At 48.4% G+C, this 17,567-nt stretch overlaps 3 protein-coding genes across 3 annotated transcripts; 1 reads left to right on the top strand and 2 right to left on the bottom strand.

Annotated features, from left to right (window-relative positions):
• Positions 1-6,762: 6,762 nt before the first annotated feature.
• Positions 6,763-8,848, top strand: EPUS_02804 (uncharacterized protein; the record flags this gene model as incomplete). The annotated part of the gene is made up of 4 exons (XM_007803564.1): positions 6,763-6,979; positions 7,254-7,365; positions 7,422-8,751; positions 8,801-8,848. 4 exons carry the CDS (start codon positions 6,763-6,765, stop codon positions 8,846-8,848), a joined length of 1,707 nt encoding a protein of 568 aa, XP_007801755.1.
• Positions 8,849-10,181: 1,333 nt separating this feature from the next.
• EPUS_02803 (uncharacterized protein) lies at positions 10,182-12,586 on the bottom strand (the record flags this gene model as incomplete). Its single annotated transcript, XM_007803563.1, has 7 exons — positions 10,182-10,363; positions 10,426-10,606; positions 10,685-10,966; positions 11,042-11,175; positions 11,232-11,300; positions 11,367-12,344; positions 12,397-12,586. 7 exons carry the CDS (start codon positions 12,584-12,586, stop codon positions 10,182-10,184), a joined length of 2,016 nt encoding a protein of 671 aa, XP_007801754.1.
• A 2,620-nt stretch (positions 12,587-15,206) lies between these two features.
• Positions 15,207-17,523, bottom strand: EPUS_02802 (uncharacterized protein; the record flags this gene model as incomplete). Its single annotated transcript, XM_007803562.1, has 5 exons — positions 15,207-15,718; positions 16,409-16,798; positions 16,850-16,915; positions 17,023-17,261; positions 17,495-17,523. The coding sequence occupies 5 exons, from the start codon at positions 17,521-17,523 to the stop codon at positions 15,207-15,209; spliced, it is 1,236 nt and encodes a 411-aa protein (XP_007801753.1).
• Between the last annotated feature and the right edge of the window lie 44 nt (positions 17,524-17,567).

Below are 17,567 nucleotides of genomic sequence, written 5' to 3'. Positions count from 1 at the left end.
CACTGAGGGAATCAACACCCCTGCCTGTGCCACTGAAGAGCATTAGAGAATCATCCGGGTCACATCACCTGATGATTAGTTCTGGCTACTGCACGATTTTTATTCTGGCCATTCCGCGAAGGTTTGCTAGCTTTGGCTACGGGCATGGTCGATAACGTCTTTTGAAGACGTTCTAAAGACTGACGACTTAGTCGTAAGAGACATACTCCGTACTCTGCAGAGGGTTCAGAATTTCACTATGGCTCGGTGTCTGCTTACGTAGAAAATGCCACGGTAGACATTCGGTTGATATGTTGCTTACAAAGAAAGCCTCAGGAGTAAAATACCAAGTATTGTTACTTCACTTTCACGTGGGTGGCGGTGGCCTGGCCTTCTGACAAGTAAAGGCTCATACCTTAGTTCATGTAGCTTCTTCTGAAGGCAAACATGGTTTATAGCGAATATCTAGGATGTCACCCAATCACAGCGTTAACCACCTGTGGTATCCCGGTAGATGCCAACGCAACTGTATCACAGGCCAGTATCCAAGAGAACGCTGGTCGCTGCATGTTCACTCAACGGCCTCAGTCGGGTGTTGGCCTTAGATCTGTGGCCATGGCACATTGGGCAAAGACAGCAGCAGATTTCAGGAAGAATCTGTAGCGGAGTAAGAACAGCATTACTCCAGCCTCGGACCTGGAATGATGAATTCTTAGATTGACCCACTAACTCGATGGATATGTATCCTTGTCCAGACGTCGAGTGTCGTCAACCGTAGTAGCAAGAATTGCCCACGAGGTCAAGCAGTTGCAGATGAGCAGGCAGCTTCACCAAACTACCAGGCTATCAATCAAGCAGCTGCACAGTCTGATGGACTATAAGGCTTGAAAGAAGGGAAGGAACGTAGAAAACTAAAAGTATCGAGTGTGTTGGTGGCTCAGGTCCTAAACGTAGGAAAGAAAGTTGATTATGCCGGCAACTGCTCTGACCGCTGCTTGTCAAAAGCTGCGTTGTTAACCAAGACATTTACAGAGAGCTTGTCCCTTTCTTCCTCCTCGCCAACACGCATTCGAAGAATACGCTCTCAGGAATAGTACGACCCATGTCAGAGCTGGGATAACGAGAATCACTAGATGCGAGACTGCACGGACGGAACGGAAGTGGCCCTCAACAAGAAGAGAAAAAATTGAATATAGGCAGGAGAAGAAGGTAGTGATGAGAAGAGTGTCAACGGGCAGCCATCTCCAAAATAGGTTATATCGAGGCGAAGTTCTCTGTTCTTGGTCGTGTAGTCGGCAAACCCAGATTACCTGAGTAAAGCTAGCCACTGGTTGGAAGTCGATGGGTGACCAAGTGTGTGCTCTTACGCTCAGGGCATACTCTGCATAACGAGAGGTAGGCGCAGAACTTGGCAAGGTGTACCAGCAGGAGGATGTTGTCGAACAGGGGAGATCGTTTGGATTTGATCACTCACCGACCCTTCGAATATTTCATCACAGTGTGATCAGCTTCGCAGAATCACCAGTGGCTTGGATCTTCTGGCGCTCAAGCGAACATGCTTGTTGATGATTAGTTCATCGTCCCGAAAAAATCATACGCCTTTTGATCTAGTTTCCCAAAGCCTCATTAACCTCAGATAGGTCACGTTGCCAGTATTTTATACAGTCAACCTCACGTCGGTGCTTCTCGAGTCGAGCCTGGACCGCAATCCTTGTGCTTTAGCAAAGCATATCGACACGGGATGAAGGATCGGGTCCCAAGATAGCCATTGTGCGACATCAGAGAAATGAATGCCACAACCAGTCTGCCGCTAAATTATGACCTCAGCAATCGATCTTCGGCGAGACTCTGTACAGCTGATCTATGACCAAATAGCGATAATACTCATGATCGGTCCTTCCCACTCACGTTGAGACCAAGACTTCAGTCAATCCGAAGTGAGCGATAGTTAGAACCACGGCAAACACCCACATCTCGAACAGCCTAAATGACCTGCTCTTCCGATCTCCGGGAGAATTCAGCACTCGAAGGCAGAGTATCCCAGCAACATGCACAATACTATGCATACAGTTTTCGAATAGCTTGAACGACTCGAATATCCGTTGCATCTCTTAAGTAGCACGTGAACAGCGGTGAAGAATGCATTAAGCGTAGGACGACATGCATGGAAAGTCGAGCATGGAAGCAAAGCTGCCGTGGTACTCCCGGGAGGGTCTCTGAATGCACGAAATATGTCCAAGGCATCCAAAGGCTAGCCACCTCACCACATATGAGTTTCTGGTGCGTCCTCAAATGGCCATAATGTCATGTACGTGCCTTTTCCGTCCAAAGCAAAATCTTAGAAAGAGCGGCATATCGTACAGAGGACAAATACTGCCGAACCTGGTTGTAGGCAGACGGTTCGCAGGACCATTTTTGTCTCCATCTGCAGAGTGAGGGTGCATTATTTATGAGGACGTTCCGGGATCTCCTCAGAGGCTCAAGCTTGCGAACGTCTGGTCGAAAAACTGACGCGTGTTTTGCGAAGCTACTGGCAGAAATTAGCTCTCAGGGGTGGTACATGCTAGATTATGTAGGAAAAGCGTTGGCAAGAGATCGCAATGTCATTGATGATAAACCGGTTTGCCAAGAAGATTCCGAGGGCTCGGGAAGATCCGATTGGACAGATACCCATTGGCTAAGTTACGGTGAACTCCGGCTGGTTTCCAGTTCCAGGAACAGTCATGTTGGTTGACATGTGAGAAAGACAGACAGATTAGAAATATTGGTCTGCGTACTTTCCCAGGCTCCACCACGTTCAGCCCCAAACCATACAAGTCGTTGTGATTAGCCGTCTGAGAGGTCCCATGACCACGAAGCTTGGTTTCATGGTTGAGGGGCGGCCAGCCGTACTGTCTTCAGGGGAGATAATGTTGCAGTCTTTGGCCAATGACGTTGGTTAGGGATCGGATTTGACTTTCAAAGATTAGGTTCAATGGCTGGATCTTGTAGATCAGGAGGACTCCTTTTTGAACTGGGGCAAGCTGGCCAAGAGATTGGATCCTTGCCATCAACGAACGATGAATTAGTACTATCTCTGGTCCTGACTCGTTCGCATTGACATGCTCCAGCAGGCCTGAACCGACCAAGGATAGCGTATGAAGGGGGCCTCAACACTGGACAGGACGATCGTTGCGACATTTAAATATGGAGAAAAGTAAATTTGGCAAAGATCATTTAATGCCGCCGAGAAGCTCAGCGCCGGCTCGAATAAACGGTCATGCTCCTAGCGACTGCTTTGACCAAGCACATTGATCCCTGCCTTGCATGATAAAAAACGGTCAGTAGAAAAGTCGGAACCGCAACCACGATACATGGATGAAATTTTGTTTTCTTGAATTGCATCCGAAACTTGACGAGCGCACTTCTCGCTTGTTTCAGAATGTACCGGCTTTCTCGTCTATCACCATTTCCCGAGAACATTATTCACCAAGAAAATGGAAGGCCAGCCTCGGAGTCTAAAGTACGTAATAAATACAAGCTCAAACAGGAGATTTGTCGTGGTTTAGCAACTCAAACCCCTGTCCTTCGGGGGCTTTGCCGTAACTTTCGGGGCATTGGCCCACTACTAGTATCCAGCAATCATTTTTACAGATGATGTGGGGTCTAAGCCCGACACCCTCAGACATCAGGGTATCATTGATCAATGGACGATGGCTAGGAACCAAACAAGGTCAAAGTGGTCGCAGAGAGGACGCGTCACCACCAACCTCTCTCAGACCAGTCTACACCAGTCTACATAATTGATGGACTCCGACCTAATCATGATTGGTTGGATGCTGCTCGAAGGCAGTTTACATGGTGACGCGCAATGGGACCAATTAACCCTTCCTGGTAGGGTATTAGGCCGTTTGGTCATCCATCTGCTATTGCCATTTCTTCCTGTCTCTGCAGGACAGGAAGATTATCATTAGGAACATCACGACAAAACTCTGGTATGTTTTTAATCCATGTCGCAAACCCATTTTGATAGCGGCAGGACTAACCGTGACGATCCATGGATAGACTTGTCATGAATGAGATGGACTGTCCCAATATTTGTGACTCTGAGAGCAAGTTGTTGCCCCTGTGCACTGCAAGCACATGCTGCTCCCACGAGCGCCACTCCTTTCCGATGGTAGCTGAGATACTGACTAGTATGAGCTGCAACCTCTTCCTAGTAGTCGTAACTTTAGTAGGTGCCCCTCGAGTCTCAGGGTCTTTGACGTGGGATGCCTATACGTACGTAGTAGTAATTTGGCTGCGTTAGCTCTTTGCTTACCTAAGTATGGGCACGTTGTCACATTTTGGTATTGTTACACGCTGCAACATAATTGCATTTCCGGCCAGGATGATTGGCTCTCCTGACATCCGGTCCAAATCTGCAAGCATCAACGCAGCAGTGGACAGAACTGAAAGCAATGATACAAATGCTGACACTCACAATGGATGCTAAGGAAGAACACATTCATGACGCGACCACTTTATTACTGCTTGACATCTGATTGCTGACATGCCTAGGGGGACCTGCCCCCCCAACTAGGTCAATCGCTTTAACTAGTGCGTCAAGATGTGTTTAGTTCAGGTGTTACCAAAATCCTTTCCAGCTCCAGCGCCATGGACATTCATTCAAGCTTCTCCCCACTTTGTCAGTCCCGGTAATACTTCCCAATTGAATCATTAACCAAATACTGATTGCCTGATGCTAGTTGATGTTGGCGTAGAGGGAGGCTAGAAAGACAGAGAGGCAGCCCGGCTGAGGTACGATTTATCTTCAATCTCATGCCAACACGAAGAGCAGATTGACGACTCCTCCTGAGTGGCTCCATTTTCCCGCCAGTGGTGAAATGCATATTGATGCAAGCCGTCAACAAGCAAGTCGATCTCAAAATAGTTAGATGTGTCTAAGTTCAGGCAAATAGTGGCCAGTCACATCCCTGCAAAATCGAGATCGGGATGCTACATGGGCGAAATCATCGGCTCAAAGGAGGATAGTCATGCATGCGGCGCAGTCAGAAGAAGTGAAAGTGCAGGTGAGGGAAAGGGAGAAGACGCGCTATCAAATACTGAAAACACGGAGGCAGCACTGGATTGATTGGTATCCAGCTGGTAATAATACCACCTTGGAACCCACTTTGCTGCATGATATAGTAGAGAGCGCGTGTAACGGGCCAGCAAATGTAACAGAAGCTAAGCAGTGGATCTCCGTTAGCTCAAAGTCTAAGTAGCATCACTAAAATATGCGTTCGCCTGATTACCTGATGCGTGTTAGTTAGAGGCAACAGATCATTCCAGCCTGATAACCCTAAGGTTCAAGGCCCAGCAGGCCTGGCCACAGCCTGCGGTACCTCAAACTCAGAATCCCCCTCCCCTAACTCGGGGCAGCAAATCCTGAAATTATGCGTCAATGGTCCATAAACCCCCACAGCCAGCCAGACAGCCAGCCAGCCAGCCAGAGAGCCAGAGGCCATCCCTCACCTTCACTGTCATGTAGATATCGTGTGTCTGTAGGCCTGCTCTCTGCTGGATGTCAATTTAGCTTATCTTCTCCTTGGATCTGCATTCTTTTACACTGTCCTCTTGCCGTAAGACCCGTGCGAGGCAAGGATAGTAGCAACCACACATTCCTGCGGCTAAGGCAAGATCGGCGTAGACACGCTCCTGGCACTTTCGCTAGGCCAGGCTATGACCGTCAATTCTATCTCTCCTGAGACCCAAGCACACCTTCCTCCCAACAAGCGTCAGCAATCGACATTTCATTTTTTTGGGCTTGCCTCTCTTCCCTTCCCGCTATCGCCGACGACTGATTTTCGTCGAGTGTCTATCTCCATTGACTGTAGGAGAGGTTCCTGTGGAAACCCCTCAGCAGCCCCCGTTCGTTTAGAGAGGTAATTGCATGCATTAATCAACCTTCGTTTCTACCGGTCGTCCAACCGAGCCTCGTCTTATCTCATTTTCGATTCATTCGGGTTCAATTCTTTCTCTTCAAGTTGTCGCCACTCTTTTGGATAAGTTTCTAGTAAATTCAAACTAATAGAGCTTCAAGGTATGCACTCGGAGAGCCCTTTCGGCCGCCTGCTATTTGACTGAAGTCGTGTCTTCATCACTCGATCGTTTGGTCTGCTACAATTGGAAGCCCTTGTTCTTGTTGCTATCAGCCTGTCCCTCTTCCCTGAGAGTGTGTTCGCTGATTTACCTCTTGTATAGGTTATCCTCCCATCGTCTTGTTGCTTGTATACCAAACTTCGTACAGCACTTTCGCTTGCCTAAGAGTCCTCCGAGCTCTACACTTCACGCCTGGAAGGCTGAGCACAATCAGAAGAGATGGCTGCCTTGGTTCAAGCATACCCACAACAGACATCAACGGTGACAATGCTTCAAAGTCGGCCCTCCTCCTCGGGAGCCTCTTTTCAACAGCAGCATTCTACTTCTCGAAGTCAACAAATGCCAAGACTCCCTTCTTCCTCGAACGCTGGCAGTTATCGGGGATTGTCCTCTGGTCTCGTGGCTCCATATGCATTTACAAGTACTCCTCAGCTCACCAATAACGCTGCTTTCTTACAAAACGCTGGATCGCCACATTTTCGACCCCAGAACCGTACACTGTCCGCTCCAAATTTAGTAGCTGGCAATCAGCAGCCTTTGTCTGGAGGATCTACGTTGTCTCCTCGACAACGTATTGCGACCTCTTCGCCCCTATCAACATCCTCCTCTTCTTCCAATTCCCTGCAGCCAAGCAAAAAATCAATGGACGATGCATCAATCATGACTAGAGAAACTTCCGTAGATGTTCCTGCACGGCCCAAGTCCACATTGGGTGTCTCCCCTTCAGGCTCAACGCAATTGACTGGTTCACTCACCTCTCCCAAGCCATCGCCCGACAGATATAGGAATGCCAGCCGCCCCCAGGTCGACCCCTCTAACAACAGTGGACCAAGCAGAATCCAGGCTGCGTCTGCATCTGCATCGCCATCTGGCTCTGGTATGCTTGCTGTTGGGCATCTCTATAGTGGTCAAAGTCATACGCCAAATGGTTCATCAGCCCGAACATCACAAACAATGAGAAGTGATAGGCCCGGGCAAACGAGAAATGCTAGTACAGATGATTTGAATCTGCCAAGACCTCACAGCAACACAGAGCTTGCTCAGAGATATCGTCGCCGAAGCCTCGGCAGCTTTGAAGCTGCGGGGGATATGTCAAAGTCCTCATCACAGACATTATCTCCTCAGATACATGCTAATCGTGGCGAGACTAGAGAGAGGCGGCAAAGTCCCGAAACACAGCGACCAGTGTCATCCCATGCTCACCATGGTAGCTCCGACAGTGTTTCATCCACCAGGTCTACGAGATCCACCAGTCAATATTCTGTATGTTCATACTCCTACCATCCTCGATATTCTAGCTGACTTTAGTAGACACGCAGGGAACATGGCCTCGTGACAGGCGTTGCTGTTGCCGGCCCTATGCATGCTCACTCCATTTCAAAGCAGGACGTCAAGCTTGTCAATGTCCCTCCACGAAGCGATGCCAGCAAACGATTGACCAATCCTTCACCTCTCTCTAGACCTTCAACCACAAATGATGCCTCTTCACAGCCGACGCCGGCACCTCAAGAATCACAAAACTTAGGGCTCTCTCAATCAGCACAGCCAAAACAGGAAAGCCCAGCTGCTCAGCAGCTGGCAGCAATCAACAAAGATGCCAAAAAGAAGTCAAAACTGCGACGGGCCTTCTCCTTCGGAAGCGCCAACCAGCTTCGACGAGCATCGGCATACAACAACAGTGATCAAAATGTCATAACAGACCAAATTTCCAAACGGAATTCTAAGTTTGAAGACGAGATGGATCCCGAGCAGGCCAAGATTGCACAAAAACAAGAAGCCGGAGGTTTGGGCGAGAGCATCTACTCTGGCCAGGGTAATTTCTTTACCGGGTCCACTGACAACCTCTCCATACAATCATCTGCCTCATCCGCATCAGTTATGCTGAGAAAGATGGGAAAGGGTGTCAAAAAATCTACTAGGTCCATTGTGGGTATCTTTCGTCCCAAATCTGTCATTGGTGTCCCAGCAGCAGATGGGCCCGCTGCTGGTACCGCTCAAGTGTCAATGGTCACGGTGGAAGCAGAACGGGAAAAGGTCAACATCAATCTGAATCCACATGATCAGGTTGGTGGTGGTACTGGATTTCCAAAGCTTGAACGAAATTCGATTGATGCCGGCACCTCCGTCGACACTGGTAGACTGTCGAATGATACTCGTTCTCGCCGAAGTATAGTGGGTGGAGAGAAGGAGCGTGCCGAAGTTCTCGCCGCTGTGAAGAAGGGCATCCTGAAGCGGAATGACTCTAGTCAATCTTCTCCTGCTACCACACCCCGGGCATATCGGGTTCCTGAGTTCAGCCTTCCTCAAATCCCGCGTGTCAACGATTCTCCCAACTCGAGTGAACCGAGCACTCCTAGTGATGGGGCGCCGCCGCGTTCAGGCCATCGTCGGACTGATTCTGTCACCATCGAAGGTAGCGACTCTGACTACTTCTCATCAATCACACAATTCGCCGCACTCGATGCTCCTGGTGCACCGATGACCCCGCAAAGCTCTCTGGTTCGCAATATCTCCTTCAGTCCTCGCATTCAATTTTACGACACCTGGCCAAGTATGGAGTATGATCGACGAGGTGACATCGCCACCTGCAATCGGCTGACCCCGATGCTCGCACAACAGATTAAAGAAGAACTTAATACTTTTAAGATGGTACGTTGATTCGATTTTGGTTCTTCGGTTCAGCCTAACGTTATCACAGGAAATGGAAGTCCATGAATCTTCCAAAGTGTACACTCATTTCTTCTAATGTGCGAAGATGCTCTGGAATCTTCTCATACCTTTTTCCTCAACCAGAATTCTCAAGACTCCGGCGCCGGGATTGCATAGCGTCACAAGCGTTTTCGATTCTTTATCCACGTTTCGCTAATGAGCATCCACATCTACGATCAGTCGCTGTGTTGTTCATATAGCGGGTTGCCGCTACCTCTTCATCGAAGCATTGACTTGTTCACAAGCATTTGTCACTTAGACATACAAGCATTCAGGTATAGTTGGCCTCTCGAGCAACCATGTACATTTAAAAGCGAGCACTTTATTTTACTGGAAATGAGCACCACACCACACGGCGCAAGGCGTTTGGAACACTGATACACGCTTGTATCACCTCAGTTTCGCACTTTCGAATTCAGAGCGGTATCACCTTCCTTTGATGGACAGATGATGTTTGTGGGACCAAGTTGAAGGAGGTCAGATAAGTGGAGGTTGGAGAGCACTATGGCAGGTTGACACAGTAGCTGAGGGGTGGAGAGATGATGGGCTACGATACTTTTCCTTTGGACTGAGGGAGTTCTCTGCCATACACGCTGTTGTCGACTTGGTTGACTCGTTTTAAATGTGGGAGAAATGAGTCTCGATTGTCTCTGCATAGTTTACTTTTGCACCTTGGGACGATCAGACGAGATTGAATACGGACTAATCGAGGGCTTCATTTTGCCTTTCTTCCTTTCTGCGTTTGCTCGCTTTCTGTGGCTCCAGCAGGAAGACTATCACGATAACGCAGTCCAAATAGGATTTCACACGAACCGCCATGCTGACGAGGTGAGAGGAGGAATGATGCTTTGATAATTGAGTACAGACACTACTAGGTAACAGCTACTCACGCGTCTATTTCAAGTGCAGCAGTTCCTCTTATATTATCCGATTGCCTGGCTGCCTACTCAGTTTGAGCTATCTTCGTGTTGCGAGAGAGAGCTGAATTTCGAGGTGAGACGTCAAACAGGATGTGACATTACTACCTGATTTATGAAGTCTCTTATTTGGACTGGAGACCAGGCAGTACTTCTCATTATTTGGCTTTCACAGGAGCCTCCCTTGTTCTCTCTTTGAAGCTCAGTATCTTGTGCCTCAGTGGGACTCCCGGCTAAGTCACAAAGAAAATCAGTGTTACTCTTATACTGCACAGATTGCCAGAATTGAGGAGAAATATCGTATGCAAACATGCTGTCAACCATACCAGCTACACCGTCATAAACCAACAAGCCAAGAGCGAAAACCTATGCTCAGGTATCAAATTGCACATGGTCTCAAGCCTGCCTGAAACAGACAAGGCGCTGCCGTCCAAGCCAAATGGATTATTGATTTCAACCGACCAGGAGTGAGTTCAGACGACCTGGACTACGTGCTGTGTCTTCGCTTGTAAAGTGCCTTCGATCGTCAAGTACAACATTGAATATTATCTCCACCTTTGCAGAATCCGGGTGTCGACGTGCCCTTGCAAGTCCCTGTGGGGATGCACTGTCCGCTCTTCGCTCCGACTCTACAACTATCGTACGTGCAGCACTATTCGAGCAAGTCAGCAAACGGACACCGAAAACAATGGCGCACCCTTGCGCGAAGTAGTCCGATCAACACGTACCTGGATATCTGCCGCTCCCGGGCACAGACCCGCCGTGGACTTGCCGCCAAACGATGAGCAGGAGCTCGTGGAGATGCACTCGCCAGTGAGGCCCGTGGCGGCGACCGTACACGTGTTGCTTGAATTTGATGGTCCTGGCTTGGGTGGTTCCTGTGAAGTAGAGGTACAGCACTACGAGAATCGGTCACTTCTTCCTGATGCAAAGTTGCAATATGCAAAGAAACTTACCTGAACGTCTGAAGGATCATTGGGACAATACCCAGGGGTAGAGTTGCCGCCGGAGCTCTTACATTGAGCCGTCGTTGTGCATGTGCCCGTCTTTCCGGTCGTCTTGACTGTGCAGGAGTTTCCGCCCGGGCTACCGCCCGAAGGGGTAGGCTTGGGATCGATGGTGCTTGGTGAGGTTGACGGCGCGGGGAGGCTGCTGGGGCCGCTTGGGCTGCTCGGGCTCCCAGCCTTTTCTATGTCCCAAGGAAAGCAGAGTGGTTTGCCGATTGGCATGGAAGCGGACTGGTGTTCCAACATCCCTCAAATCAGTCAAAGTCCCAAGCAAGGCTGAGAAGTTCTGAGGACTTCGGGACTCACGCCGAGGGTAACATCCACAGGCTGCTTGCCACCAATTTTACCAGCTTGGAACTTGATCTCGAAGCCCCACGCGGGTTGGAGCTTCAATGCGCCTTCATATTGATCACCCTTCTCACAAGCTCCTCCACCCTGAGCTGGGACAGGTGTCAGTATCATTGAAGCCATGCTGGTACGCTGATAAGTCTCTTACAAACTATTGCCTCTGCCTTGGCTTCAACATAAGGCATCTTGAGCCCGATGCCGGTTTCTATACCCTGGCCTAAAAAAACGCTTGAGTTAGCTTCCGATCATCGCGGGAACACACAACGCTTAGAAGGTATCTTACCCAAAGCTTCAGCTTGTAGCTTCAGAGCCGGCTCTAAAAACAGCTTAATAGATGCGGAGACCTTGGCTTGCATTGTGAAATCATCTGTCTTGATCGCTGGGGTCCAAGATGAGAACTCATTGTTTGATGGGTCGAGCAGGTCTGCTTGGAGCACAGCAGTTTCGGGTAAAGTAGCCGTGGCGCCGGTCTTGATGGATACAGAGCCTTCGAAGCCGGTTACTTCTCCTCCAAGTTGTATATCAAGCACGGGTCCAACTGTTAAGATACCACCGGGGATAGAGATGCCAGCTAGGGGTATCTTGCCGATAGATTCTTTGAACGCCTCCGCTTTTGAGTTGAAATCACTTGCCACATTCAAGCTGAGGGCTGCTGAAGCCTTGACGCCTTGAGGATTTAGTCGAAACTTCAGGCCTACCGGTATCTGGAACTTGGTTTTGATCACAAACTCGAACTTCATCTTGCCTGCTGTGTAACATGAATAGCAGACGAGATCTCCAGAGACAGGCCCAGTCTTCAACTTCGATTTGAACTGAAGATCAGCAGACATGTCCATAGAGGCGTCCTGAGTCCAGTCTCTCCTTGTCAGACCGAGATCGCTTGACATTGGAACGCTTCCAACACGAAGCTCGTACGAATGCGCAAGATCCTTCCACTCCCCCTGCGTTGCGTTTAGTCGAGCAATATTGCGCTCCTCGTCGTACTCGATTGAATGGACGAGGTACGGGATCCTATAAGTGTTGTTCCCGCAGTCACCTTTGCCGGCGACCATGAGAAACGTGTGATTTTCCGCGCCGTTGACCCAGTCCCACACTCTCTGTGCATATGCAAAGGACGAGTCATCCTCGAATCCCAGCGTCATGCCTTGCGCGTTGCATTCGGCGGATGTGAGCATTCCATCGAACTTCTCCATGGATAAGATGTTTTCATTGTCGCCGGGCATGAAAACCGTCAAGTTGCCAAGCGTGGCATCAGAGCCGTCTAGAAGGCATTTTAGTTGGTATCGTCACTGAGTGGTGGGGACTCGACTTACCTTGTGCTCCCCAGAGAAAGGTCTCGGTGCTCTTCAATTCTAACACTGACATATCTCGCTTGTCAATGCGGTTTGATCCCCTGACACGGGAACCCCGGGGGCGGATCTCCTGAAGCTCGAGGGCCTGACATAACGAAGGTATTGTAAGGAGCGTGGTCACCACAAGGGTGAAAAATCTAAAAGAATGCATGCTGAAGTGTTCAAACGAGCGCAACAGGTTTACGACTACAGAAAAACCATTTTCATAGGGAGGAACTATCTTATATGATACTTCACTATCACGAGACTCTACACTACCCCGTTGACGATATGAGGAGTTCTATGGGTTCCATGCCGTCTCGGTCAGCCTGAATTGTCATCGTCAAAAGCACCAATAACATATAAGCACAATCTCTTGTACGGACTCTTTGGCCCCCATAGATGTTTATATTAAGATCCAACTCAGAACTTATCAGAAGTTGAAACACATCTCATCTTACTGGGTGTGCATCGGGGGCTCACTATTTCCGTAAGTGGTAAGCGATGTTAAAGCTATGGTCCCGTATTCGGTAAAAGCTCTTGGCCATCACCACACGAGGTAGGGTTCACGCGCGGGCGGTTAAGCGGGAGCTAATGCATTGAAGCAGGGGCGTCAGGACCTGGAAATGAAATTGGGGTAGCTTTTGGTGCTTGTATTTCGTGGTGGCGGCGGAGGGCCTTGGGTCTAGTACGGTACTAAGATCGGAGTCATATATCAGAAGTTGTTACTCCAGAATGATGTTAAGGTAAACGCTAAGAGATATACTATAGGCTAAGCTGCTGTTGTGTAAAAGTACTAGTTAGCAGGAACTTCTAGATAGTCTAGACGAAAGTTAAGGAGAGAGAGCGTATGTTAGCAGCCTCTGTTAAATTGGTTAAGGTAAGACCTGGTCTTACCTAGATAGTAATTAGGGCTGAAAGGGTTTTTTTTAGGTATGATAGACTGACAATATTAGCCATATTCCTAGGCTAGTCGAGTTAGTTTCTTTGGACAAAGTTGAACTCTGAACATGGTTGAACAACTTCTGGCCTATTACTTTATAATAGCATAGAGCTTTGGAAAGTTTTAGAATAAATTGACATCACCCTAGTCTATAAGTACTAATTGTAACATAGATACGCCTTGAGACGATATCCCAGAACGCTGGAATACGCCTCTTTGTTGAAATGATCTTGACGAGCAAGCCGCACGTCATGAACAATTGATATAGCGATAGAGATGCTTCATCTGCCTCGTTGTCGTGCGTGCGTGTTGACACTGATGGTAATGTTGGTCTCGTTGACTAGTTCGTACTTCCCATCCCTATCTGTTGAATGGCAAGAGTATGAGTTATGATTGTGTTGTGAGTAGTAGATGAAGAAGCTAAATTCTACGTACAAGTTGGGATAAGATAAATAGCAAGTAGTGCCAAGCCAGCGCCAGCCAAGTGCTCCTGCTATGCCCCTCCTATGCTCCTGCTAAGCAAATGCAACACTATCCTTGCGGTGCTCCTCGGCAGCCTTGCGGCATCCAGATGTTTCAAGAACATCCTTCATCAACTTACATAAACTGCACTGTGCTGCTGACTCGGACAAATCCGCGAAGGAGGGCTGATGCCTGTACTGATGAGCGGATAGGGTGATACTACGGTAAAGATTGTATAATGGTATGGCTTTCTTGAGGCTTCTAAGTTTTGACCCTGTACACGGAGTACGTTGAAGCCTTATTGTCAAACATAAACAATTTCACGGCCCTCCGAGGGCCGCGGTCCTTTTGGTCAACCACTTGTTTATGATTTCATTCTTCTAAACAGCATTTTTGGTTATTCGTACTATTACATGGTTTTAGGGTGCCCCAAACCTCGGCAGACCACTGCGCCAAAAGGACAGAATGATGCAGTTCTAGTGCATTGCGGAGCACAATACTATTCTTGGCCTTCCTGACAAAATGTGAAGTCTATAAATGTTTATTTGATTTATCTTGAACATGGTTTTGAATTTATATGTCAAGCATATGTCTTGGTTTATTTGATTCAGTTTGATTCAAATGGACACACTATATTCAGACTACATCGCTGTTGCTCTCACTGCTTACCCTTTTACGAACACATTTCAATGAAAACATTTGTCAAGATGTCAAGGGATTCACAGTCGCCTCCCCCTCCCCCTTCCCCCCGTAAACATCTGATAGTCAGATTGAAGGTCCCATCAGGGCAGTTCTGGACGGGCAGTTCTGGACTTGCACTCGTAGGTAGCGTGGTAGGTCTTGTCAACGACATCGGATCTGCCTCATTTGAGTTATTGGGAGCTTGAACTTCAACTTGAATAAAGATCCTGAAATTTACACGGCTTGGCTGTTAGGATTATGGACCGGGCTTGTTTTGGTTTGGAACGTCGACGATATGAGTAGGCGACCTAAACTACGATTCACGGGCGTTGGGCCCCTATCTTCAATTTGATGAACCGACTCGGCGCGATTTCCGTAATCTTCACAATTTCCAACTTCATCTGCATATCGTGCGGCAAACCGGATTGCGCAAATGTTTTGTCTCGTGACTACCGGCTCTTCTTCTCATCAGTCTTGCGTTTTGTTTGCCTCTCCTGTTCTTGAATGGTAAGGTTTGAAAGAGATTTTTTTTGGGAAGCGGGCAACCACCTGATGTCGGCTCCGTACCAAGTGGCTCAGCTCAGTTCATTCCTCCTCATCAATGAACGTTCAAATCTTTGCCTTTTGGTACGCATTTCCTTCCTGGACGAATGAAGTGATTCTGTGTTACTAGGACACGAGAAATAAAACGTCTTGTTGCTGGATACTATTTGGCTTCTTGACCTTGTTTGAGCTCAACTGTAGGGAAGCCGAGGTCGTTTTGGGCCTGGCCTAAGTCCTGCTGCTTCGGACTCGAATGGGTTTGGGCGGTTGCTGGATTGTCATCATTGCTAAAGTCTGACTGATCCCGTCTGGTCATCCTGTCCATTCGTCCTGTCTCCAATTTTCCGGCCGGATTTGTTCGAGGAAAGAATTTCGCTCTTCGGCAGCCATTATATTGCTGCCAACTTATCTTTTGCGCTGCACCTCCCGCGCCTTGTATTGTTACGAGGCGTGTGCCAGGAGGTAGATCGATAAGTGACCAGTCCTTCAGCAAGCCAAGGTAGGCCTCACCAGGACGAGCACGCTCCAACATACGCTTGTTGTAATATTCTGCTTCCTCCAATAATTCCCCGTCATTATCGTCCCACCTCTTAGTAGCGACATTCTTAGGCTGGGCCCACCGTCCTTCGCCTTGGGGTGCTTGAGTCTGCTGAGGTTGTATGGCAGCCTGTTGTCCTTCCCCTCGTAAGATTGGCAGCTATGCATTGCCTGACTTGCGCAACTCCCTCTTTTTCTGTTCATTGTCTCGATGAGTCCCTATTACTCTATTGCACAACTCATGCGAGAGTCCCGCTTTCCAGAATGATCGTCTGAGTTGCTTCTCGTAGCTTAAATCTATATTGAAGTTGAAAAACTCGATTGCGCGGGTTGGTTCAGTGTCGCACTTCTCGAGCTCGTCCTGTGCCGCCATTCTACCTCTACCCCTGCTGAGATGGATGGGATGAGGCTGCAATCTGCGCACAGGAAGCTTATAAGTCCTAGAAACGGGCGCGTAAGACTCCTATTCCGTGAATGCAGAGACACGGAAGAGTTCCGACAAAAGCTAAATTACTCAGCTAACGAGTACCCATGGTTAGTTACACAGTGGTTAAAATATTTGAGGCGGGTATTCGGGGCTTCGGGACACAGCCAGGGGGGGATGGAATAATGGCAGATGCCACAAATCACAATAGATCTCGCCTAGTATAACATTTCCATCAATTATGAAAGAGATTGGACATGATAGAGACATTACCCCGATTTAAAGGGATTCAGTAACTTATTATGATTATCGAGTAATATGATATTAGCATCCAGCACCAGGCGCCAGTTAGAATTGAACTGCTGCAAGTGGCTTTCATCTCCTTGTCAACAACTCTACCATACTTGGAGACATGTCTTTCTTGGCTGTGGAAGGACCTCGCTTGTTCTCAAGTGCTTTGCTGGGTTGCTGTCCTGTGTGGGACTCTTTAGGCGACGGTTTGGGTCTAGCACTCCAAGTCCTCGTTTTGAGACCTCCAGATCGTTGAGTCAAGCTAATAGCATCACGGCTTTTATATTCCTCCTTGTTGAAGTTCTCTCCCAGTATCCGCTCACAGAAATCGATCGGACACCCAGCTTCCCAAAGCAATTCCTGTACTTCGGACTCAAATTGCTTATCGAGTTGCTGGTATGCAATCTCTATGGCTAGCTTGTCGCTGCGGCGTGCAAGCTCCACACCCTCGTCCCGGTCTGTCAATGTCCGGACAAGGTCTCCTATATGACTCTGCGAGAACCCTTAGTGGAGTTCGTTAGCCACATCTTCTACATAAGAAGAGTAGTACCTACCAGCTTTAGACATTCTCACTCTCAATTTCGCCTCGAACTCCAGGTCCTCCCTTTTCCTCTTCTCCTCTAGGCGCTTAATCATCAGCTTCTTGGGATTAACGTCTTTCTCTATAGAATCCCCATCTTCGTGGATGTCATGATTGTGTGATTTACGCCCTCGCTTCTGTGCAGACTCTTCGTATGCGACCTCAGCTCCGTTTCCCGTTCTTCGGTCAGATCTTGCTTGATAAAGATCCAATCATCGTCACTCTCCCACCTCCATTCGATACCGTACTGATCGAGACTCTCTGGATCAATATAACTTCTGTTGATGCTGCGCCTCATTGGCCGCTTTGCCTGGCGGTCGGCCTTCCGTTTTGCCTCTTCTATAACGCCAACCATCGTATCCTCATAATCACCGGCTTCTTCATCGCTGACGATCGTGTCAACAGTTCGATCGAATTTGAATCGAGCTCTTTGGCTATCTTTTTTTGAGTATCTGATAGTGGTTCGGTATTGATCCGAAGATACCGAGCGGAGCCGTGAGCTGTCGCGTTCGTAACTTCGATTGTTTATTTCTGGTTGCTCTCGAGCTCTTGAGCGACCATCCAGGGAAACGGTTACTCCTCCTTGTTCTCGAGAACTTTCCCCCGACGCGGGACTCACCGTTCGATCGCGCCGAATGATAATTTCATCTTGTTTTCGAGGTCTGTGTCTGTCTTTGTACGGGGGACTCTCC

The sequence above is a fragment of the Endocarpon pusillum genome, assembly GCF_000464535.1.
Source record: "Endocarpon pusillum Z07020 unplaced genomic scaffold scaffold2538, whole genome shotgun sequence".
Taxonomy (NCBI): domain Eukaryota; kingdom Fungi; phylum Ascomycota; class Eurotiomycetes; order Verrucariales; family Verrucariaceae; genus Endocarpon; species Endocarpon pusillum.
Note: the sequence above shows the minus strand (reverse complement) of the source record. Positions and strands in the feature narration are given on the sequence as shown.